This window comes from Bombus pascuorum, chromosome 4, assembly GCF_905332965.1.
Source record: "Bombus pascuorum chromosome 4, iyBomPasc1.1, whole genome shotgun sequence".
In the NCBI taxonomy this organism is placed as follows: domain Eukaryota; kingdom Metazoa; phylum Arthropoda; class Insecta; order Hymenoptera; family Apidae; genus Bombus; species Bombus pascuorum.
In genome coordinates, this window is record NC_083491.1 from 7495735 (window position 1) to 7520591 (window position 24857).

At 37.6% G+C, this 24857-nt stretch overlaps 1 protein-coding gene across 2 annotated transcripts in view; it reads left to right on the forward strand.

Moving 5' to 3' along the window:
* Positions 1-24857, forward strand: part of LOC132906422 (A disintegrin and metalloproteinase with thrombospondin motifs gon-1) — a 181981-nt gene that overhangs the window by 128130 nt on the left and 28994 nt on the right. For both annotated transcript variants that reach the window (XM_060958597.1, XM_060958598.1), the window contains exons 7-8: positions 20099-20285; positions 22080-22287. In XM_060958597.1, coding sequence (XP_060814580.1) covers positions 20099-20285; positions 22080-22287 — 395 coding nt within the window. The remainder of the gene's footprint in view (positions 1-20098; positions 20286-22079; positions 22288-24857) is intronic.

Consider the following 24857-nt stretch of genomic DNA (forward strand, 5'->3'; position numbering starts at 1 on the left):
TTTCCTAACGGTGGACGCTTCAAAAGTTGCGTCCTTTATTCTTGCAGTGTTGGTGTCCTAATTAAGTATATGTCTAGACACCATGCGACGTGCATATCGTATACTTTTTCCAGGATGTCTTAGGCGTAGAAGTAGCACCTTACTAGATGCTCCAGCTATGCCCAAGCTACTTGCTTGGACTGGCTCATGTAGAAGATGTGTTCCTCTTGCGAGGAGTTCCTCTTATAGCTGGATGAACTCCTCGGAAGATGGCTACTATTCCATGTTCTAATCGTATCCTTTTTGAACTAATTTCTTCTCCGCGCGGGTTCTAATTTATTAGGGTAGTCTGCTTAAGATTACCACGTGGAATTGTGAGATTGTCCATTGGTAGTTGATCTCCGAATGACTACTTTATAGTTCTGAGAAACTCCTTTGAGGATTCTGCTTGAGCTGCACCTTCGATGTTGCTATCTGATTCTTTCGTTATCGCATTCCTTACTTTCTTCTTTGCATTCCGTGATAAGACAGTTACCGGGAAGGTGTATCGTGTGTCCGATCGAAATATTTCGTACGATATCCTGTACAGAGTCACCGTCGTCGATCAAATCCCATGCGTTATCGTATACATGTTATGTGTTATCTGTAATACTGTCCAGTAACAGTACTGAGCATTTGAGCGAGGCTGTCGAGCAACGCATAGGATGTTCATTTTCTTCCGAGATATCTCTTAGTCCCTGGATGAGTCTGATGATTCCTTCTCTTCCATGTACTCAAATAATTTCGAGTCAGCTGCCTGAAGTCATAGTGATGTCATCCTTTCGTAATAAATTCCTGATTGTTTGTCAATCTGCGGTATATTATGTCTCTGCATTCGTTAGCGTCTCTGCATTCGTTAGCGTCTCTGCTCCCATGCAGACGCTATAAAAGGGGAACATAAAGAGGTGTCCTATTTCGATGGTCTTAACGTGAAGTCTTCAAAAGGGTCTTTGCGTCGTTTGCCGGATTTTACGCGTCTCGCGGTACATTACCAACGATTACATACGTGGGTCTACACGCAAGCGATTCATCGCTATTTGGTGCTGATTACGCGTTCCTACAGCTGGCTGTATACTATTTTTATTTTATCAACGTGTTTACGCGCTCGTGTGCCGTTTTGGTTTCTGATATTAACATTATTAGCATTTAGGATGCTGACAATTCTGTACAGCCTACGCTAGTAACTATCAAATTTCCACTTTCACGGTTCTTTTAGCAAGTATCTTCGATGTTGCCCATAAAAGGATGCGATTTTTGGTCTCGATATGCCTTCGATCGTTGTTTCGCTCGAGTGGGAATTTTCCACTTCAAAAGGTTGTCGAGCCTGACAGCTTTCATTCATTGAATATTAATGTAATTATATCCACGACTCATACGTTTGATTACACATCTGATATTTATGATTTTCTTTCTTTTGTTTCACGGCTGATTGATGTAAGACCGCGATGATTTATGAACAATAGCTTGACTCATTAATAAAAGAACACGAAAGGATACATCAAATTCCAAGAACAAAGTAATTAATTTTGGCGAGGTCTTTTATACTCCGAACTCTAGAAACTTTCAACGATTCAACGGTAATACAATTAAGCTTACAAATTGCATCCTTAGTCTCGCGTGATTTATGACTTCATCTCAAAGGAGAATGGCTGCGTAAATGATTGATCTCTAACCACGATAGTTTAGAAGTAACATCTTCACTCGACAAAACGACGATACAGAGAAGCTTCTTAAGAAGACACCACAGAGGAAAACGCTATACGTAAAAATCTTTAGAAGCCTTTAAACATATAGAAAATTGATAATTAAAGGGAAAATTATCAACTATTTTCGTGAGTTTTTGATGAACAAGTTTATTTGTCGTTTAGAACAGGCTCAAGAGTTATCAATTTTGTTTCAAAGTTCACTTGAACTTCTTTAAAACTTACTTTAAAGTTTATTTTCAGGATTAAATCTTTCTTCGAGCTGTGAAAAAATTATTTTTCTTACATATTAGTTATTTCGCCGGTTAATCGTTAGTTAGATAATAGAAACACATCTTTCTGGATAGTTTTGTTTTTTGAGAAACATAAAGGAGACCAAAGAGAGGCATAATGTACTAAAATTTGAAACTCTTATTATACATTATCATATTTATGTCATACTTACATTTCATTATATTTGGTTTTGGGTTTATTACGTTTAGAATTATATTTCCCTCGAACTACTTTAATCTGTAATAGTCAAATATATCGTAAGCTCTTTACCATTAGAGACGCCATGATGAAGATTTCTCGCTGACACACGCTTCCATCTGCTTATGAAATCAGCAGCGTGGTTAATTGATGGTTGCTGGTATATTTTTTTTAATCTCAGGGACCTTGATCATCTCCCCCATCGGTTGCTGCCCTTTTTCTTCGCCCGAGGGCCTAGCGCGTGTGTACGAATTTAAAGAACGTTAACCCTACGCGGTCGAAGACCGGAGGCTCACCTCCGGAGTAGCGCTTTGGGGCTTTCGTCATTTTTCAGGAAAAATAAACGGACCGTGTTCGACTACTGACGAAATTTATCGCGCGCCACCACGTTCCTCTGGTATTAACATGCGATCCTGGCCGAATCGTTTGTGTGTTTATCGAAGAGATATTGCAGGGTGGTGGCCCTTTACAAGCTGCAATAAAAGAACAGCGAGATTTCGTGCCCATGGACAAAGATATATAGAGGGAGAGAGAGAGAGTGGGAGTAATTTTTGATGATTTAGTAGTTTAGAGATTTTAGGTATACAGAAGTTAGGTACTTAACCCTACTTCGTTCCTTGGGTAATCTTCGACTCGTTCTCTTCTTTTTAAATTTCCACGGTGAAATGGAAGAATCGTTATCGACGTGGGTAATTTCATATTTCAATATTGCGCGTAAAGATTCTTACAAGTCTTTATCGGTTGCAACGAATGAGAAAGTAACAACATTAAGTAGACCTGGAGAAAGGAAGAGAAAAGTTGCCACGGTAGCTTCGATTGAATTTTAATTTCTTCCTAAAATCTTTGTCAAGGATTTCATTATTCGAACATGGTACAAAAAATTAGGTTCGCAGTTTTCTAGATTCACGAGGCCATCGTTCGTTACTTTTCCATTTCCGTTATTTTTCGTTGTTCGAATCTCGCATTCACCTGTTCGAGAGGACATCGCGCGAAGATGCACGAGCACGCAGAGATCAGAGGTGGTCGGACGCGCGTGCAGAGACGCAGATTTGGACAGCGTTACTCGCGGACGAGGCGAGCACGTCGCCAAGCTGTCTCGATGGAACGTCAGAATTCGCCTGGGGGGGATCCGTAAATGGCTGAACCTGTTTCGGTACAGGTGGTCGTCGCCGCGGGACCAGCTTCTTTAATGCCTCTTCCCTCTGACTTTGCTGGATCCGCGCCACGGTTACGCCCTTCGCTTTGAAACGAGATTAGGTCACGATCTACGTCGCGACCATCTACACGATAGACCGTGACTTTTCACGATGGCCGTTGCCCTGCTTTTGCCCCGTGAGCATCGGCCTTATCGCGTTATGAGGCGTTTAACGTTCGATTCAAATACTTCGTGCCCTCTATCGCTTCTTATTCGCACCTTGTTGCTCACTCGTTTCTTGTTTTCCGAGCGAGCTACGAATTCGATTATATCGTCGTTGTTGGTTGTTGAGAGGCCTCGTGACGATGCTTTACAGTGCAATGTTCTTAGGACATCGTTTCGCCAAGTTCGAAGGTTATCGGTAAATCTGGAAAATGAGAAGATTTTAGAAATATCGTTAACCTTTGGGCAACTTCTAGAAAGCTTTTGAAATTTAGTATACTTGAATTCCGAAGACTTATTCGGTGATTCTCCCATTTGTCGAATTTTCTAAAGATCGTACTCGAGAGCCTGAAATATTATATTGGGTTGGCAACTAAGTGATTGCAGATTTTGCCATTAGGTGGTATTGACAAAATCCGCAATCACTTAGTTGCCAACCCAATATAATATTTCAGGCTCTCGAGTACGATCTTTAGAAAATTCGACAAATGGGAGAATCTTAGGAGATCATAGAAACGTAATTATAAAATTAGAATTCACGGATTGTAGAAATATGGAGCCTCTGCACGTACATTTCTACGCGGTGTCTATTTGGAGCAAAGTTTGAAGATGTTGATCATTACAATCTTAAGTAGATTATTACAATCTTAAATGTTAAGAACATTTTTAACAATCCGATTCAACGAGACAATCGTCGTCTTCTTCGTCTCGTGCAAAAACCTTGCGAAATTACTGATAAATCATTGATCAATAGGTAATGCAACGATACTTGGCCCATTTTCCTGGTTAACCAATGGAATATCTTATTTTTCTAGTATTTATTATTCATTTGTGTTCGGTCATTCGTGTAACTTACACCGAACAGAAGGTGTAAAGTAAATCAACAGGACTAGAATAGGCATGTTGAAAGTACTAGACAATCAAGTGGGTTGCGAGTATGGCGGTGTGAATGAGATTTTAATAGCGATGTAGGTGTGTTTGCAAAGAGCTGAATGATGTAATTGATTTATGGTTTTGGGTTGCTTGTAACATACGTTCGTTCGTACTTCCTGTGACGTTGTAAGGTTGATTGTACTCCGATTGTAATGGGATATTTTATTACCCAGCTGAGTGTCAATTACGATCTTGTATAATTAGGATAAAATCTATAAAAGAAAGGAGTAGCATAATAAATCACAACAATCGGTTGAGTATAGCGATGCATAAATAGTAGGCCATCGAATAGAAACGACCTACGTTTCTCGAATAGAAATGTAGTTGGTGAATATATCTTTTAACTATGCGTATGTACTTCACTTGAACTTAATATCTATATAGATATCGATTTAACAAATATAACACGCAAAATACACGCTTAAAATCATTTGGCTGCAATTTTAATTTTTCAACGTGTAAGATACAATGTTTAATAAGAACATCTATCGATTTTATCTACGATTTACTATTAATTGATTATTATTAATTAGATTTACTATTAACTTTGATATTGCTACGTTTTCTTTGTATAACTTTTCTCTATTTGACAGTTGAATTACATATGTTAATTAAATTTTTGTAACATGAAAGTGTAATATCGTAAGGTTTTTTTAGAAATTTTTAAAGCATCAATAAGGAGGAAGCAAATAGATAAGTGAAAGGAAAAGCAGAATATTTTTTTGCTTCGATTTATGTATAACCGACCCTAAACTTGATTTAGGTTTATTAAAGTAAAAAAGAAATATTGGGAAACTAACGAATTTATTAGAGTAGAAGATCGATAGTATTAGCGTAGTAAATCTTGCGAATATTAGCATTAGGAACCTTCCGAGTTGGAATTTCCTTACCCCGGAAGTTGTGTTGTAATCATCGATCACTTTAAATAGATAGAAGTTTACCTTCGAGTATTCTAACGTTTATACCAAGAATAGTGTACGCGACGTTCAGATCAACGATTTAACTGGCTTTCACATTGTCAAAGTAATTCGAAATTCAAATATTGATATTAACAAGGGAATTTATTTCTTTCAAAAAATTACTCGCAAATAGACTACGATAATTATTAAGCAGCGCAAACTAATTTTAAAATATTACTTTAAAAAAATCCAAATTTTCCCAAAATATTTGAACAGTTCCTTTACGAGCCTGAAAAAAGTGTGCAAAATTCTAAAATATATTTCTAAGTTACTTGAAGAATCCAAAAAATTGCTCGCGCGAATGAACTCGTTACTGCAACCCGATATTATAATTTCAAAAAAAAAATTGCTCACATTTCCAAGATATTTGAACAAAAGTCCTTTGCAAAAATACAAAAGCAAAACGTTGCATGACAAGCAAGGATATATACGAAGCGGCATACGCATTGGGTAGAAGAGGCACGTGGGCGGTAGATCGCGATCGATCGAGGATCCACGCCGGTCGTGGGCTCGATACTCTGGTCGATGGCTCGTTCCTTCCTTTGGCACAGGCTGGAATCGGGCCTGAGGCATGGTAAACCTGTTAAGCCGATGAACCTGTAATCACGCGCGAATTTCGAACGAGAAACCAGCCCTTCTGCACCTCCGAGCAATAAACTGAAATCTCCTGGTTAACTTAGGGAAGAAAAAGGCGGGTGAAACAGGTAAAGCTGCGTGACGCATGAAAACGATGACAGAGGAGCTTGTTTCGCATTCGAAGGAACAAAAATCACCGTCGTGATTAGGGTTCGTGCATGTAATTGAAGCAATTCTTCGAATGATATTGTTTGCTCCCATTGAACAGTTGCGGCGGTGGAAAAAATTCTTCTCTTTCGCGAATAACTCTTTTCTTTTAGGCTTCTGTAAAACACTCGAAAAACATGATGTAAGGAAATTTACAAAAGTTTAGTAATGTTTAATAAACAGAATGTTTAAAAATGGTTCGATATTAAACATATACAGAAACTTCAATTACACGTAAGATATGCGCCACCTTTACTTCAAGACTTGATTAATACCTTTGATTTAATGAATAAAAAGCACTTAAAGTAATATACAACTAAGTTAGATAGACATATAGCGGAATGGATTCTGAAACTTCAGTCAGAAAATATGTGGCAAATTTACACCAATTGTTTATCAGTTACTTCTCTCATTGAGCGAATAAGAAAAAGATCGCAAAGAAGCGAATGGAATTATTCGAAGAAACCAGAAGAACACTCAATCTAACAACAGAGAATTTCTGTCAAACTGTTAACAAAATCCAAGAACTCAAATATCTTTCTAAATCGTTGATTAAATTCTTTCCAAACCTCGGCCCCCCTTTCATCCACTCGATTCAACTTAACGTATTACAGTCTGCATGTAAACGAATAAGCAAGCCGTTAATACTTTGACAGACTATCAACAAGATTGAAGAAAAATAAAATACTCGAAAAATACTAAACATACTGTAAGAACTTCAAAAAGTACGCGCTGAATTCTCGGTCAACCCTTTTCGTACCGCCTTCTCAACAAGCCAGAACAAAACGAAAGGAACCGACCGACCGAATTATCTGACAAAACCGAATCGACATGCAATGGAACAGTACGGAGCCTGCAATAAAACAAAGTGGATGTGAAACGAAAGAAGAAAAGAAGGCGGATGGAATGGAATCAGAGTTGCAAAAAGCACCTTGGGCAAGAAGCGCCCGGTTAAATGGAAGGCGTGGTGAGATGCGAAGATTTCTTTGCGCAAAGAGGGCGTGTGCCCTTCGAGGGTGGCCTTTCGAAACCGAATGATCTCTGATCGAATCCTTTTCAAACGAAGGGTTAACGACGAGCGAAGAAAAACTGTCGGGGGAAAAGAGTGTGCAGCAGTGTACGATGGCGCGATGACCCCAGGCTATCTCGGTAATTACTAATAATCGCGCTTAGGCTAGCTTCTAACCTCGTATAGGTACACTATATCGGCGATGACTAAGCCAATGACCGAACCTACGTTGGATGATACGCGACAACGAACGATCGGTTATGCAACCGATGAAAAGTGGAATGATTTACAGTTGAAATGGTATTTTTATTTTTATTTAATATCTTTCGAAAATATCGCTTGGTTCGTTGATTTATAAACTTTATTTCTTACTGTCGTTACGAATCGACCAAAGTTCGAACACATACGGACAGTAATAGCTATATATGTAGTTTATTGATTCTTCTATTTCACGATAGAAGTAATCTTGATCCGATTGTCCCTTTGACAGCAACAAATTAGAGTCAAATAGAAAGAGAAACGCGATTGTGATTGAAGATTAAATACTCCTGCAACGCATATATACGTCAAAAAACGTTAGCAACGAATTAGAATGCATAACTAGAAATTTAATAGAATTAAATTCAGCTGTAGACGACTATAAGCATATTCATCCCTCAAAGACCTTCAACTTCGATCCATTGAATAGTAAGAAATTAAAATGAAATAAAATCAAATAAAATTGCACGAGTAAAAATTGAATCAATTAAAATGAAATTCTCAAGATACAAAAAATTGATCGCAAGCAGGCTTGCCAAATTCGGTGAAACGTTTCTCAGTAGACAGCTGGGCGCCGACCACGTGGATATCGATGAAGAAGAAGCAACAACTCTCTACCGAACGACGAAGCGAAGAGATCGATCGAGAGATATGCAAAAGTCATTGACTCGGCGCGATCGTCCCGGAATAACGGACACGATGATCAAGATCGAACGTACACGCCGCGCCCTTCGGCTCCCCTCTTCCGCTCGAAGCACAGGGCCCATTCTTTCTCTCCCCTCTCGCCGTTCTCGATCTTGATCTCGTGGATCGCGACACGATCCGACAATCGCGAAGGTAGAAGTCGTGTTATTACGGGTTAGCAACGAAATGACAGACATTACAGTACAACCTTCCATGATTACCGTTCGGACCTTCTCGCGCAGCTTATCGGCTTTATTATGTTCGAAATACACGGAAATCGACGATGCGTCGACTTTGTCCATTACAAATCACAACTTCGATCTATTTGAGAAAGTTTTAGCTCCGACGATTTGAACTTCGGAAAGTTCGACTGCGATTTTCACAGTTTGAAAATCGGAGAGTTTGAGAAGAGGAAGAATTTGAAAATTGGAACGTTCGAAAGGTAGAACATTGGAAGCTTTCAATTTGAGGAGTTAGAAAATCGTAAAGTCGAGGAGTGGGGAAATTTTAAGGTGGAAACTTTGGAAATCTGAGTGTTTAAAGGTTTGAAAATTCGGTAGCTTGAAATTTTGAAAGTTGGAGAATTGTAGATTTATGGGATCCAAAGGTGTAAAGTTTGAAGCTTTGGGCATTTAGGTATTTGAAGGTTTCAGCCTTAAGGTTCAGAAGCTTAAAAATTCGAAAGTTAGAGAATTGTATAAGCTTCAGAGATTCGAAAATTTCATGTTTGAAGCTTCGGACATTTAGGTACTTAAAAGTTCGGAAGCTGTAAAATTCAGAAGCTAAGAAATTATCAACTTTGAAAATCCAAAAATTTTCAAGAAAATTTGAAACTTTGGACACTTAAACGTTCAAATGTTTAACAATTTTAATGATTCCGAAACTTGCGAGCTTGAAAAATTATCATGTCTCTAAGATCGAAGGCGTTAACGCCACCTCGACACGTTTCCTTCGCATGATCATCTTGATCTCTTGATCTTTTGATCCTTGATTGGATACCATCATCTGGAAATCGCATTGCATCGATTGTTACGTAATATTGAGACGTGAAAGTGTTCGTGATGTAAGCAATTTACTTTATGCTTTATTTTTTCGTTTCTTTTGACATCTTCTTTTAACGTAGACTTTGGAATCTCTGTTCCTTTCAAAACGTTTCTTCAAATTGAACTTGGTCTAAAAGAATTTTCTAATTATATTCTTCTATTTAAACGTAGATCAATAGGCAGTCGGCTCGATTAGAATTTTAATTGCAATCGCACTAGAACAAATCCAAAAATCGTTATTTTTATTCAAATTCCATTCGATTCATAGATTTAGTTTTAAACGTAAGTTGCATTTAATTCAAGTAAAAGGTACAATACATACAATGTTTCCAATACTAGTTAATTATTCCTAAAACATTTGGTGCATGATAACATAAAATGAAATGCATAATGAAATAAAATCTTTACACCGATATTCTGACATTCTGAAAAATTATCAATGCGCATAGAACAACGGTATAATCTTCCCGTTTAGTTTAAACTAAATTTAACGTAACTTACAAATTCAGTTGCTTTTAAAAGCACTCGATATATCCGGAAACGAAATAATAGTTGCAACATCCAAGGCATTCCAACGAACTGACTCACCACACCTCGCTGGAAGGATGTTAGAAACTTGAGTTATCGCGATAATTACCGGTTTCCAGTCCGCATTAGGAACATCCACACCGACGCTAATAGACCGATTCAGCGATTCGTTGATGCATTCACGACGTAATTATGGCGGGAAAATATTTGAACGAAGGATGTTATTAGAGAGCCGCTTCCGTGTTATTAATTGACGATCCATGAACGATCGATCGATGTTTTCTCTCGCTACGATCCATCCTACCATCACGATCTCGCTACCAATGACTTAATAATTCGCGAAAGGTTACGAGTCTCGCCGTTTTCTACCATCTTTTCTCCCCTTTTTTTCATAATTTTTCTCCTTCTCCCATATTTTTCTTTTTTTTAACTTTTTATTTTATCCACGATCCATCGAGACGAAAATCGCGCAACTTTCGATTATACAAATTATACACGGACACTTATGTTACTCGCTGAACGCCCGATAATTGCTGGAAAGTTACGTTGCGCGCTGTAATTTCGGGTGAAAGTTCGTATCATCCGTAATTTACTTTTCTGCTGCTCTTCGCGTTTTGCGGGCAGATTTGCGATGAAGCATACGCGGGAAAATATAAACGTGAAACGACGAGCAGAGAACCGGGCTGTTTCGTTGCTTCGCGTGGAACAACGACGCGGACGTGGCCAATTTGATCGTCCTTAAAATCGAACGTTCATGGTTGATGCTTAATTTCGAGAAAAATTGGTAAGTATAATGTAGGAACGTATATGGCGTACGAGGCGGAGATTAATTAGAAAGTTCGCCTTCTCTCGTTAGTATTAATCTTTGCGCCAAACGTATTGATATCGATGAAATTATCAACACGAAAATTATGGAGTTAGTTGATTTAATTTAATTATTAAATTTTCTCAATTTACATATATATATATACTTTAAAATCTCTTTTTTCATAAATTATAAGAAATTATTAGTACGATGCAACTTATTTTTCGAGACGTATTTTTACGACATATTCTGTATTTATGGAACCAGTTATTTAGCATTAATTGTTAATTGAATTTTCTATTAAATGAGGATTTGGTGAAATCAAAAATTATACTAGATAATTAACTAAAATTGTACTATAGAAAGATCCCGTCGATTCTAAACGATTTAAACATTTTCTGAATTTGCAAGATTCCCGATATTTTGAAAGCTCCAGAAATTTGGAAAATTCGAAAAGTTGCAGAAATAGCAAAAATTCCAGAGGTGCGATTTCTCATTCTCGTTAATTTTACACCGTATCGAAGCAATGGAACGCGAACTTATCGTAGAAATAGCTGAGCGCGATAGGTTGAATAATTTCACGCGGCTCGTTGGAATCGGTCGTGACAGAAGTCGTTTCGAATACGTTCTGCATTGTGGCGTCGAACGGAAGAAACCGGACGACCGTGCATGCTTAATAAATTTCACGTGGAGGCAGGTTTATACACGGCAGAACCCCTATGGCGATTGGTTCAAATCTACGAATAAATCACCGCGCCCGTATGAAACCGGCCGCTTACCACCGAACTCATCCTCACCGTGGAATTCCACCATCTTTCAATCGCTTCTCAGTGTTGAACGCGTGACGAGAAAAAGGAAATCACTGTTCTAAATGGGAAAAATTTCACTTCTGTTTAATTAATGGTTGCTATAATTAAAAATATAATTGAAATAATACTCAGTTACGTAACATTGAATTTCGACAATTAATTGCTTTATTTATCAAATTATTTCTCTTTAACTAATAATTCATAAGATCTGAGAATTAATTTCCAACGTTTCCACTATATACATATATTTAATTTACAACGTTTAAATTTGACTGCGTTACAATGGTAGGAATCATTTTTCGTGACATCGGTAAAAATCGTTGACCCTCCTTGTCAAACGTAAATCGCCTTGTATATACAAAATATCTAATTCGCACAGAACTTCATTTCTGAAGCTTCGTAACGCGAAGATATCGAAACTTCCTATGTAGCGATCGATAAAATTTTAGAATGCAAAAATTTCGATGATTCGGACTTTAAAATATAAAACACCTTAAAATCTTTACGTTCTTTCGAGAGTAAATCTTTGCAAATTTAAGACGCGCTTCAAACTCGCCGATATCGCTAGATACGCGGCAGAAATTCCGTAAAATCTCGATAAAAAGGTCGGTCGGCGAATGAATCAATTTCGTTAGAACGAGTCTATAAGCCCCGGCATTCATCGGGACCGTCTTAAGGCCATTATTCGTCCGGCACACGGCAAGTGCCTCTGACGATGAAATCGCGGTACGAACAACGGTCTAAGGATTTTTCGACGGATGATGTACGATCCATGACGAAAGGGTTGGCCCTTTTTCTCGTCCTTTGGGCAAGAAACCACCAGATACCACTCTCACGATCATTCACTCTGACGTGCCACGCTATGTCTTCGCCCTCCGTTTAATTAATCATCCGTTCCTTTACACGTGTTAACACGTTCTACGGGAAAGGGTAGTCGTTTGAAGAGGCGCAAGAAAAGTAAGAGTTCCGCGTCGAAACTTTTTTCCATCGTCATAACTCATTCTGCTTTTTCTTCCTCCTTCGTTCGACCATTCTTCCGTCGTTTCGAGACGCTTATTGTTAGAATGCACCTATCAGTCGCGAACCTCCACTTATGAAGATGTGTCAGGCAGTTTAGACATTAATTTCTACGACTTTTGAAAGACTAGTCGTGAAGTTTACTTACTTTGGAAGTTTGGAAGATGGAAATGTTAGAGAGAGAAGTTCTTTAGAACTTTGGGAATTTTTAATATGAATTATGTACATATTTGTGTTTGTATTATATTGTTGTTTGTTGTATTGTATATATATATGTATATGCAAAGCTCTTAGTTAAAACTCTTAAAGCTCTAGAATACATTTATTCTTCTAAAGTAATGTTTTGTAATTAAATATTAGCTTTTGCGATGTAATTGGAAGATCGATTCAAAGTTTAGTTATTTCAGAAAATAGGAAGACGAAAATATTGGAGAAGCTCGGCAGGAGAATATTAGACGTAAAATATATTTGAATATACGTCGATGCACGAACAGATAGAAATTTAAAAAATGTAAATCGCTCGTATACCAAAACCCTACGGCTATTCTCTCCTTCGGCTCCCTGGTTTACTCTATCCCAATGCTTCCATAACAGAATCCACCCACATACAGCACAGAATCCCGCGTCATTACCAAACGAAGAAACCTATCCAGTGGAACTTGTAAATCTGATAAACACCCCCAGTCACGCCTCTATTCTCCGCTCAATCTCTCGCACGATCGACTAAACCACAGGCCACTTAACAGGCTAACCGAGAAAATTCCTTCAAGAACGATCCGTATCTCGCTAATCGATTCAACCGACAAACCCGCTACTCCGCGTTGGACAATCCAGATTTATCTAATAAGCAACTACCGCTAGACAAGTCACTCTGCGTGTTGGAGCCGGAAAAAGGCTAGTCGTCAACCGTTTTCCACCTAAAGCAAGAACAGAGCCGAGCGAAGGAATTCCAACGTCAATTAAATCCTCCCGTCGGTTCCTCGAACCGGAATACCATTGGACGATCGCGATTACGTCGTAGCCCGCGATTTATTCTCCGGTTTCCGCGAATGTTGGCCGGCTGACTAACGTTAGAGAGGCACGGCGCGTGACAATAACGCGGATAAAGGCTGTGCACGCCAGGCCTGGTCCCGAGGCTCGATCGAGATCCAGCTTGGGAAAAACATAGCGAGCGCGGCCACGGACACGAAACCAACGACAAATAGGCTGCACGCACCCGCCGCTTCCATTATCTCGCGAGAGAGGCGCCTTCCGTTCTCTTGCACCGCGGCCAAATGCCGCTCGAAGCGTGGGCGTTCGCTGTCTCTACAGACAGATACCGCTTGTACATGGTGTTTTGAACACCTTGGCGGAATTCTCTCGGGATGGGTATTTTTCTTTTCCTTTGCTCTGGATTTTTGGTAAGAGCAGAGATAGGAGGCGAAGACATTTTCGGTAGAAAGAACGCGATGTTTTCTGAGGATCGACGGGTTCCGAGAAGCTCAACCGTTTGGAGGTTCGTAGAGATTAAAGACTTTCTTTCAGGAAGGTTGAAAATTGTATCGTAACGATTCTTAGAGATGCATAAATATACATTTCACAGGGTCTAAAGATTGTTTCGTGGATTTCATTTATTTGGGATATCTCCTATCTAGGAAGAATTCAGAGTTTCTGGCAGGTCACAGAGGAAATCTTTCAACGAGATCTAGAAGGCTCCAAAGACTTTCAAAAATATTTCGAATTTTCTGAGAGCATGTGGAGTATTTTTAAAAAACGCTGTAAGCTATGCGAAAGTTTGAGGATTTTTAGGGACTCGGATATACCTGCTAGAAAGATCGTTGGCAGATTTGACTGATGAATAGATTTTATGTACATAGCCCACCATAACTTGTGGGATCCATTGCAGGAGGTACGAAAATAAGGAAAAACGTTCATAGAACGAACAGTGTCCTATCTGACTTTGTTTCGGAGCTGTAGCCATTTTTGTATTTCAATAATCCGCAACTGCTTATCTTCGTACAAAGTGCTCGAAATGGTCACGGTCTGCGTGTCTCACAGTTGTCGTATCAAAGAATTTCCCATTCTCTCAAAATTTCCATGTGTGTCTCGAATAATACGCACCGAGGATAGACATTTCCAGCATTTATATATATTTATATTCGATATATCTATATGGAAACTGAAAAATGGCTATAACTTTGAAACAAGGGTGTCAGGTAAGTGACACGTTCGTACGAATCTTTTTCGTTGTTTCTGTGTCTCTTATCCGGTCTTGAAGTGGCTCCCACGTATTACGATACATCCTTTCTACAGATTTATATGCACAGATCTTCGAAAGGCTTGCACAGAAGTTCGTCTGTCAGAGAAATTAAATCGATCAACTTTCCACGGTCGACGCTTTCTCCGCGAACAGAAATATTTTCACGATCGGCTTTCTTGCATTATTCTCGTTTGTCATTCAGTGTCAGGGCACACCCTGTGTTATAAGTGTAGCAACCGAAGCCAACGAAAAAGCAGTTGGCATCGGCGAAGGAATGCACGTTTGAAATTAGAATGACAAAAGCCGCGCCCTAATGGCTGTTAAAAGGCCCGATGTGCCGGAACACGCTAACAGACCGCAGAAACATGACTCCCGACATCGAAATGAGAGCTAGAAACAAGCTGCCAGCTTGAAATGTACTCGAAATGCATCTTGTTGGGACGGATCTAAAATGCAACGATTTACGTTGCATCAAATTATCGAAGCTCCTATCGTACAAGATTAAAGAGACGTTTACGATGCGAAGTTACAAAGTTTCGTATTCTATCGAATCGCGTACTAGCACGTTCGTAGGTACAACGATTTTAATCTATGACGCAAATATATCGTATAGATATTTTAGTACAATCAGACTGCCAATTATCTTACGTTTGCAAGATATACAATACGTAACACTTAGTACGCAAAATGATTCTTTGCTTAAGTTCCATTTTTCTAATTGCATCGGCGAATAGAAGAAGGAAGTTTATAAAGTAAGAAACATAAAAAGGGGTAGTAATTTTACAAAGTGAATTTATATTTAATAAGAGCAACGAATAAATGTAATATACGGGGTGTGTCGTAACATGTGGAACTCGCTTCTTAAGTGGACAGGAGACATAAAGCAATGAAAAAGGTTCGTGTAAACGCGTGTTCTGTTTGATCATGTCTCAAAGTTATAAAAACTCTCGTGTTTCAATAATACGCAATTGCTCACCATCGTAGAAAATGCTACCATTGGTCTGCATTATTCGACATACACCTGGAATTCCTGAAAGATTGCGAAAGTCTTTGGCACGACGACTGCAAGCTTGCGTGCAAACCGACGAGGGTGGCCATTTCGAGCACCTTCTCCGGAGATAAAACTGTCGCGAATTATCGCAACACAAAAGTGACTATAACTTTGGAACATGGTCAAATAGGGGAGACACGTGTTGATACGTACCTTTATCATCGTGTCTCTGTCTCCTGTCCTCTTGTGAAACGTGAATCGCACGTGTTAAGAAACACTGTGTATATCACAAAGCAGATAACTGTTATCAACATTCTGAAGAATTTTTAATGTAAAAGTTACTAGAATGTATGGCGTATTGATTAAAATGAAGATTAAAGTCATTTAATCTTTCCTTTATCCGCCGCCGTGTCTTCATAAAAGCACGAGTTTGCATAAATATCCGCAGTCTGCTCGTAATCAGCCACATTTAGAAAATGAAATCCCATTCTCGTGGCTACGGAAAGGTACACGCAACGATCATCAATCTAATTACTCGTGTCAGTATCATTTCGCCAAACAAAAACTCTCACGAATTACAAAGATATTTCCGTTCGTCGAACGATGATAGTCACGCGGAACAATGTGTACGAGCAATCTCGTCCAGGCATAATAATGGCAATTACATGGAGCAATAAAGCTGTCATTACGATTGGAATGAAAGCGCATTCCATCGTGGACCTACCGCAACGTAAAGGACTGTACGATGGTTTTTTTGCGACGATTGAAGACGCGATGCCTGGCGTCGAGACGCGGCTCCGCGATGCCCGCAGGCTCTCTTTCGAAAGAATTTCTTCCTCTATCGCGATTCTTTCGGTTGCTCGTCCATGGGACGCGTTATTATGTCGTTAGCGAATTATATCGTCGACTTGTTGGTTCGTTAAGGGGCTGCTTCTGTTGAACAGGCGATCTGTTCGCCATTTAGCGTAATGACCGGCTGGTTATTGTTATTATTATACGTTTGAATGCGTCGTAGGTTTGTATCTTATGGGAATTTCGATTTCACGGTTGTCGACTGGTATATTATATCGTGCATACGTGAACGATGTCTTTTGCTTCGTGTACGCTACTATCGTTATTTATCCTTTATAATATAGGAGATTCGTTATTGGAATTTAGGAAATTTATTATTTATTGTTCGTGCGATGATGGAGAATCTTTTAACTTGCTGTTTTTGCTTTAGTCTTCTTGATGTTTTTGCCATGGTAGAGATGTTTTCAAACCAAGCCTGGTCAAATGATCAATAAAAATTGAGAAACTGACTAATCAGATAATATAAGAATTTGCATAAAGTTAGATGAACGAATGTACAATTTTAAATTTAATTTCAAAACCGGTCGTTTGACCGGGCCTAGTATGCTTAGCGTTAAAGTCTCCAATGATATATTAGATTGTAGAATTTTTTAGTGGGACACATTTTCTTTGGAAAATTTCATCATACAAAAATTTTTTCAAGAATTCCGATTTATTAATCTTACATTGTACTAGCGAACAATTTTTGGATTATTAACTACAGGTAAATTAAATTTGATCGTTCGTAAGAAACATAGTATTTTCCTATGCTCTTCACAAATTTCGTACACTGCAATATTTTCAGAAAATTATTACAAACATTGAATTTACACTTAGCGCCATTTTCCTAGAGATCGGTATGAGTAAATAAATCGATCGCCTTTTTACACTTCAAATAATTGTTCAGGAACAACCTTCTCTCGCGAACACATGTTACATTCTGTATATAACTTAGACTTTAGTTTCAGAGATTGAAACGAAAGTATCTGTACTATGCAAGTACTTGCGAGAATGTCAATAATCGTAGAAAAAATAATGAATGCCGCCAGGACATTGATGATCACGCCGCACACGCAACAATGATGACTGCACATCGATATGCAGTAGCTAATGACAGTATTTGAATACAATAGTAAACTTTTATTAATTCATTGTGTGTGTTATACGAAACATTTTGAAATTTCATTAGCGCTGTGATAAGGCCATGAGACATAACTATGGTTATGCTAAAAAGACGTTGCAAAAATTTAGAACAAATTTGTATGAAATGTGTATAGAAATTACAAACATTTATTACAGACATACGCTTGATGGAAAAATCAACGTACGAGTACGTAATATAATTTGTCTTTTTCTGAAACTAACTTAGTTAGAAAGTAAACTTAGTAAGACTTGAATAAAGCGTGAATCACGTAAACTTGGAATGATCCTTCAGACGTCAAACAGCGTGTGATACGGTAGAAATCTGTCGGAATGGTTTGCATTTCATGGTTTCCATTTCATGGTTACGAGCTGCAGACATTGCTGTTTATCAATACAGCAATCTCTATACGCGGAACCATGAGGCGTGCATACACACGATCAGATGAATGCTTAATCGATCTAGGCTTAATCGATTTAACGAAATCGTTAAGCAACCGTTCGACCGTGATTCATCGACGCGCATGTAACGACTGATATAAAATTCTTTCCCCTTTGTGAATGACTAATTACTATGCCCATTATATGCATAACATTTAAAACAATAGAGATTAACGTAGAGATTCGCTTCGTAGAAAAATCTTTTCATATTAAATTTTAACCGTTTCGTGAAGAATAATTTTTTCAAATCTACCAAAATCGATTCATATACCTTGCAATGTGAATGGATTAATTTTTTTTCATTTTGTAGATCACGTACTTAAATATGTCTTAAGAGATTAAATTAATTTAAATAATTTTTGTTAACATCTGTTAACATCGGCATCTGAAAATTCGTATCAGAGTACGTAACGATACGAATATTTGAGCGATAAGAAAACGAGAAGAAAATCGAGACGTCGCGAGATTAGACTTACGTACAAAGTATAGTGATTTAAGAGCTAAGTATCTAGAGGCAGAAAGGACGTCAGGATAAATCGAGGAACGAGCAAAGCGGTATGAAAATATCGATTTCTCTCAAAGTGTCAACTGCACATTCAATTAGACGCGTATGATCATTGCGAAGATTCTTCGATATGCTCACAGCTGCGCGGTGAACAGTTCCCCTTTTGTCTTCGATTAATTCAACTGGCTCCTTATGTGCCACGAAACAACGACATTTTTGTGCTTTACTTTCCTCCGTTTTCCTCGTCGTCGACGATTAATCGCGGCATTAAAAATTTCAGTTCGAAGGAAATACTATCGTAATAAATCGAGCGGTGAAGTCACGTGCGTAATTAGATTAAACATAGGCTAGTGTGTTTCCAATAACGTTCGAAGATTGATTTACGATTGTGTTTTAGAGATTATTTTCAGCAGTTTTATGAACTTCGGGATTTTATTACTTTCGAAGCTTTCAGAGATTACGTAAGTTAATATTCCCGAAATTTTTGAAATGTCTAGCTTAGACGTGTCTTACAGTTGGAATTCTAAAGTGGAAGATGCCTTCGAATAATTTCCAAGATGGTAAGATTACGATGTTATCTTTGATACTCTTCTATTTCCGATTATACGATATTAGAATTATTTAAACAATTTTTATTAGCTTCAAGAATTTTTAGAGAAACCTCATGTGACCACATAATTTATAATTCCTTCGGGAATATCGTAAATATAGCAACAACGAATCAATGTTCGATCGAAGTTTCTATAAAAATATGAAATTATAATTTCGATAAAAGATGAAGCTAAAATTTCTATATTAAATCCATTATAAACGCATTTCCCTATATGTATAAGTGCTTCAATTTGGAAAGGAAAGATGTTCTAACGACGTAGATTTACTCGATCACTTTGAACGTACATTTCTTCATCTCGCGAATGATTAATAGTTTACGTCCGCGAGAAGACGGAAGTCACTTTTCAAAGAGATGGAGTAGAACGTCTGTTTATCTAGATGACTTCATTGCAGACGCCCGATATTCCAAATTCCCAACATAGATTTAATCGAGAAATTATCCAAAAATCTAAACGTTAATTTCCACTTTACGTTTCAGGATTTGAGATCTTGAAGCTCGTAACGAAAGTCGCGATTTACATTCAGTATATTCCCTTAATTCTAATATTTCTACCTTTCTGCGTTGCACAATATATAAAACGTTTCTATAAATCATGCAAAATCTAAACGTTTGCACGAAATAAAGATGCTCTTTACTTGCAATGTGACAAGGTCTGGCGAAACGAACACCACGTTTACACCAACGAACACCAAAATTACAGAAAATTATCTATTCCGAGAGCAAACTATCTTGCTCCTCTTTTGTTATATATCTCGTCATATAAATTAATCTCTTTATTTCATAAATCATCGTAAAGATCGAACAAAGAAAAACCAACGTCTCTTGAATACACCTCGAAACATAAATCAACGGTTGTATTTTTCGTGAAACAAAAACTATCGTAAATTCTCGCCTTTGTATCTCTCGTTCGATATTTTTATATTCGATACTGATCAGATTTATGTTTGATTTTTGTTGGCAGATGACAACGCGGCAACTCCAATTTTGGAAGAGTCGTCGAGGGGTAAAATTTACTTTGATGGTCGACGCCGCAAGCGCAGGTCTTTAACCGAGGAAAAGAACGTAGAAGATTCTCGGGACGGCCGTGTGTACGAGCAACTCGTGGGACAAGCCGAGGGGCATCGAAATTTTTTACGAAACAACGCCAGGTACGAGAGGTGATCAACCGTTTCTTTTTAAGCTGCTTCTTTGATTGGTCGTTAGCTCGTAAGCTCTCTCGAGGATGTCCGGGCGGACTTAAACGCAATTTGATGTAACTCCAGGAAGACACAGATGGAAGGGTGCCTTGCGAAACATCGGTGATGATGGATGACTGTTGGAAATCAGATTTGTTGTTATAATTGAAAAATTATAGACGCTGTGCATTCTCTGCGATTATTATTGACGATGGTCAACGACGAATACAGAAACGAATAAAGAGACTGTCGCTCGAAATTTAAGAATCGTAAGTGGTGTTATTTTACGGGAAGACTGTGTTTGCATCCGTAATTTGAAAGTTGTGGATATTGTAAATTCGTAGAGAATCAGTAATCATGATTGATGATGAGGAAATGGATTGGTTTTTCAATCTTATAAAGGAAACTTAATTTCGGTTTCCAATTTATTTTAACGACGAAAGTCGTACATATTAAAATTTGAAATATAAATTAAATAAATTATTATCGAACCTGCTTCCGCTAAAAATATTTAACCATCCATCGAAGAACAATTATGAAATATACGTACGAAATATACAAATACACGATTGGACACGTATTGGTGAATAAGACAAATCTCCGCTTAAGTTTCATTTCCTTAGTCACGCAAATATCTGCAGACCTATCGATTAAAAGAAATTTCTATGCGGAAATGGAAACGCAAAGTTTCACTAAAAGAATACTTGATCGAAGAACGCGGGGATATATGCGGACACTTTACAGCTGCTGCGCGTTGATAAATCGTTATAGACAATAACAAATAAATTAGAACGCACCAAGTATTTCAATATCATCGAGAATTACCTGTCAGGCGTAACAACTCGGCCGTAGTAACAAATAGTCAATTAAGGATACGTTTGAATGAAGTATATCTGATACGACAGTAAGTTATCATCAAGAAACAGTTACTAAATGAGTACTTTCAACGCAGGCAGAGACTGATCGTCGCATTAATCCCTGCCTGTTTGCGTCATGAGAAGAAATCATACATCACATGGTCTCGCGTACTTTTTGGTAGGCAATATAGTTCATCGGTTGCAGTAATGAGAAAAAAATTGCACCTTCTTTTCAACGAACTTTCTCGGCTTTCTCGCGAAGTATGGGGCGCGGAATAGTCGGAGGAATAATAACTTACCAGCCAGTCAGAATTTTAAATTGAGTCCATATCGCGATTCCATGTATGAAAATGGAAATTAAGACCTTAATGTTACATCACGAGCGTTCCATTGGTGTCTCGCTGTACAAACCTTTATTTCGTCCCTTTTGTATCTTAAAATATAAATCGATATGAACGAACACGGTGATTGAGATATTTATATTTTCAATTCATTTTTATAATTCGAACGATTGAAACGAGATCGAAATTTCTATAATTTGTAATTTAAAAAAAATGAATTCCAGATTGTGTATCGTAACGAGTACTACATTTTGAATATTCTATATATTTCTGCATATTACGTGGACTGATAGTAATTACTAGAATAGTTACTAGCGGTGATTATTATTTTATCATTTTCTCGGTGCAATAGACGGTAGAAATAAATAAATTCGCTTTCGATGATATATTCTTCTAAAAGAAGCATTTTCTAGCTTCGAAAAGAAGATGATCTTTCGACCTAACGATAAATCACGTTGACAATAAGTCAGGATGAGTCACTGAGACCGTGTGAATGCTTGGAATATATCCGGAATATCCTAGTTCTCCAGTGTCAAAAGCTAAGGAGGCGGCCGTTTAAAATGTTACAGATACTACTCCGTGGAGCAAAGACGAAATGATCTGAGCGAAGAGTATAGCCAAGACTCGGAAATGGAATCGGATCCCTCCGTGACTTGGAGACCACGTAGAGCCTTGTCAAGTGAATATTTCATCGAGATCATGGTGGCGGCAGACGCGGAGATGAAGAGGTACCACGGCGAGGGTTTGCTCCATTACATTTTGGTCCTGATGAGCACGGTAAGACTTTAATTCTCGTTTTTTTCTTTTTTTTTACATCTTTTTTATATTCTTACTTTTAGTTGTATAACTAGGTAATAACTATACAACAATGTGAATTATTATCAAGATAATCGTTTCGACTCTGTAGAAAGACTTCTTGGACTACTGATTGTTCTTTCTATTTAATCGGTGACTCGCATTATCGGTAGAAGATTACAGTCTTGCTAATTTTTTTATCACGATTCGCGTTGTCTTTGATATTCTCATACTCTTGCTGAGTAATTTCTTTTCAAGCGCAAAAGGTTGCTTCTGCATTAACGAAAGTCCAAAGGAATAACTAAGAAACGTCAAAATTATCCCATCAGACAGAGTTATCTCATTTAAATAAAAATAAGATATTTGTTTCACATACCATCCTATATAAAAAACAAGTACACTTACTTGTTGTAAAATATAAGTCATTGAGTCAGTTATCTCTTAGGAATAAATAAGCAAAACATGAAAGAGTACAGAATAAAAGGAACAAAAACAAGATATATCATATCATTCGAAAACGAACAAGATTTTCTCATGGGTCAGGCTGTATAAGAACCAAGTATTTATTACGGAGCATCGGTGGGACATTTGTTTGAAAATAAAAAAGGTAAAAGAAATAGGAAACGAAGGGAAGATAGAGGGAAGAAAGGGGACAGAGGTCGACAGCCGGCGTGGGTGTATCACTTTGTTCGAGCATGGTTTCGGTGAAACGAAAAAGAAAAGCGCATAGGGTACCAAGTTGGATGATACACGAAACCGCGGCGGTCGTGTTCCTCGGATGATCGATCTTGTAAGCCAGCAGGATCTGTCGCGAGCGTTAAATATTATGCTAATGCGACCGCCGTGTTCCTAGTTAATTTTCGATGCCGAAATGGTAGTAGCGTGCTTGCTTTCGATCATCAGTCATCCGCCTCGGCAACTGTTTGTGGAGACTAATTCAATTATCGCTCGAAAAATCAATGATTTGCAATTTACGATTCCTTAAATACATCGGATGCTTAATTATCATTTAATTCCAATTTTTTTTTTTTTTAGGACAGGTTTTTTTATTTATTATTTATCCTTTTAACTACAATTACGTGTATTCTATAAATGTGTGAATATTTAATTAGCATCTACGTGCTATTAATTTGCTATAGTTACTTTAGTCAGTGCTTTAATCAGTATGTATAATTAGTTAGCTATTAATTGTATATACTGTGCAAAAGATCTATTTCTTTCGAGAAGAATTTGCTGCAGTAGCAAAGTACATGTTCGATGACGCTATTGGTGTTGCAGTATTCAGATTCTATCGACACATATTTGTTTCAATCGTTATTTTAACTGATGTAAATTTGCGTATCAGAAACGTGGAGCAACTTTCGGCGGAAGTTTGTTTCTTTCATTGCGTCATTTTGTTGCTTGATGATTTGGAGATGTCACCATTGGTATTTTTCCTTCTTTCGATATTACTTGTTTTCTGATACGACGAGTTTCGTATATAAATATGAATATAATAATTATATTAAAATAATAATTTTCCTATACATACGTGAAACCTAATCACTTCGTAATACAAAATATAATTCTTAATTTATCAGGTTCCTCTTGTACTGCAAACAGTCTTTACAAATTCTCAGATTGTCATCTCATATTCTGATAAATTAATTTCTCTTGACAATTTCCTTGAGCATTTTGTTGATTATGAAATCTTATTTCTTTGGTAATTTGAATCGATTATGACATCTTCTGCGAGTCAGGGAGTGTCCTAATCTTAATATTTATAAACGGGGGTGTACATCAGTCTTAACACCAATTCAATGACACGCTAGCAATTTTCTCTTCGAGAAACCCACTAGTTTCCCTCCAATCGCTCCATCTATCCAATTTATTACCTTTGCCCCGAGCAACCTCTGTCCAAGTGTATCCAAAACGGCTAGGAAAGTTTCGTTTTAGCGCGAGAAACACGCGTGGGTCGGATGTTTCGCAAGCGTTGCCCCAAAGGGTCATTAGTCATCTTTAATCAGCTCAACCACGTATATAGTCGAATTTCTAACAAGATATTAAGGTGGATTACGAAAGTGTTTGACTTGGAAAACTTTTATGTATATTTTATGTATGTTATATAAAGTATTTTGAAATTTCAGTAACTCTGTAGCGAGACACGGCTGTCATGATTATGTTGGTCAAATTTGAAACCAATCCGAGAATATATTTGGAAATTACTCGATATTTAATACAAATATGTATTTCGCAGAGATCACGAAATTTTAATTAAAATTGAATGTAAATTGAAATTTATCATATTAAAGTAAAAGAAATTTATTGTAAACCACGCTATATTGAAATATATTATTATATTTAAGAGAGTTAATTTTATTAGAATATTATATATTAAAATGGTCTAAAATAAAAGTTGTCCATTATATTTGACATTGTGAATAATCAGAATATTCGTTTAATTTTCTGAAAATAAAGAAAGATGCCATCGTCTCTTCCTATTTGTAATGTGCAGTAGACTGCAGATGTTTGTGCAACTGTATATTTCTGTGAATATAATTAAAGAAATGAAA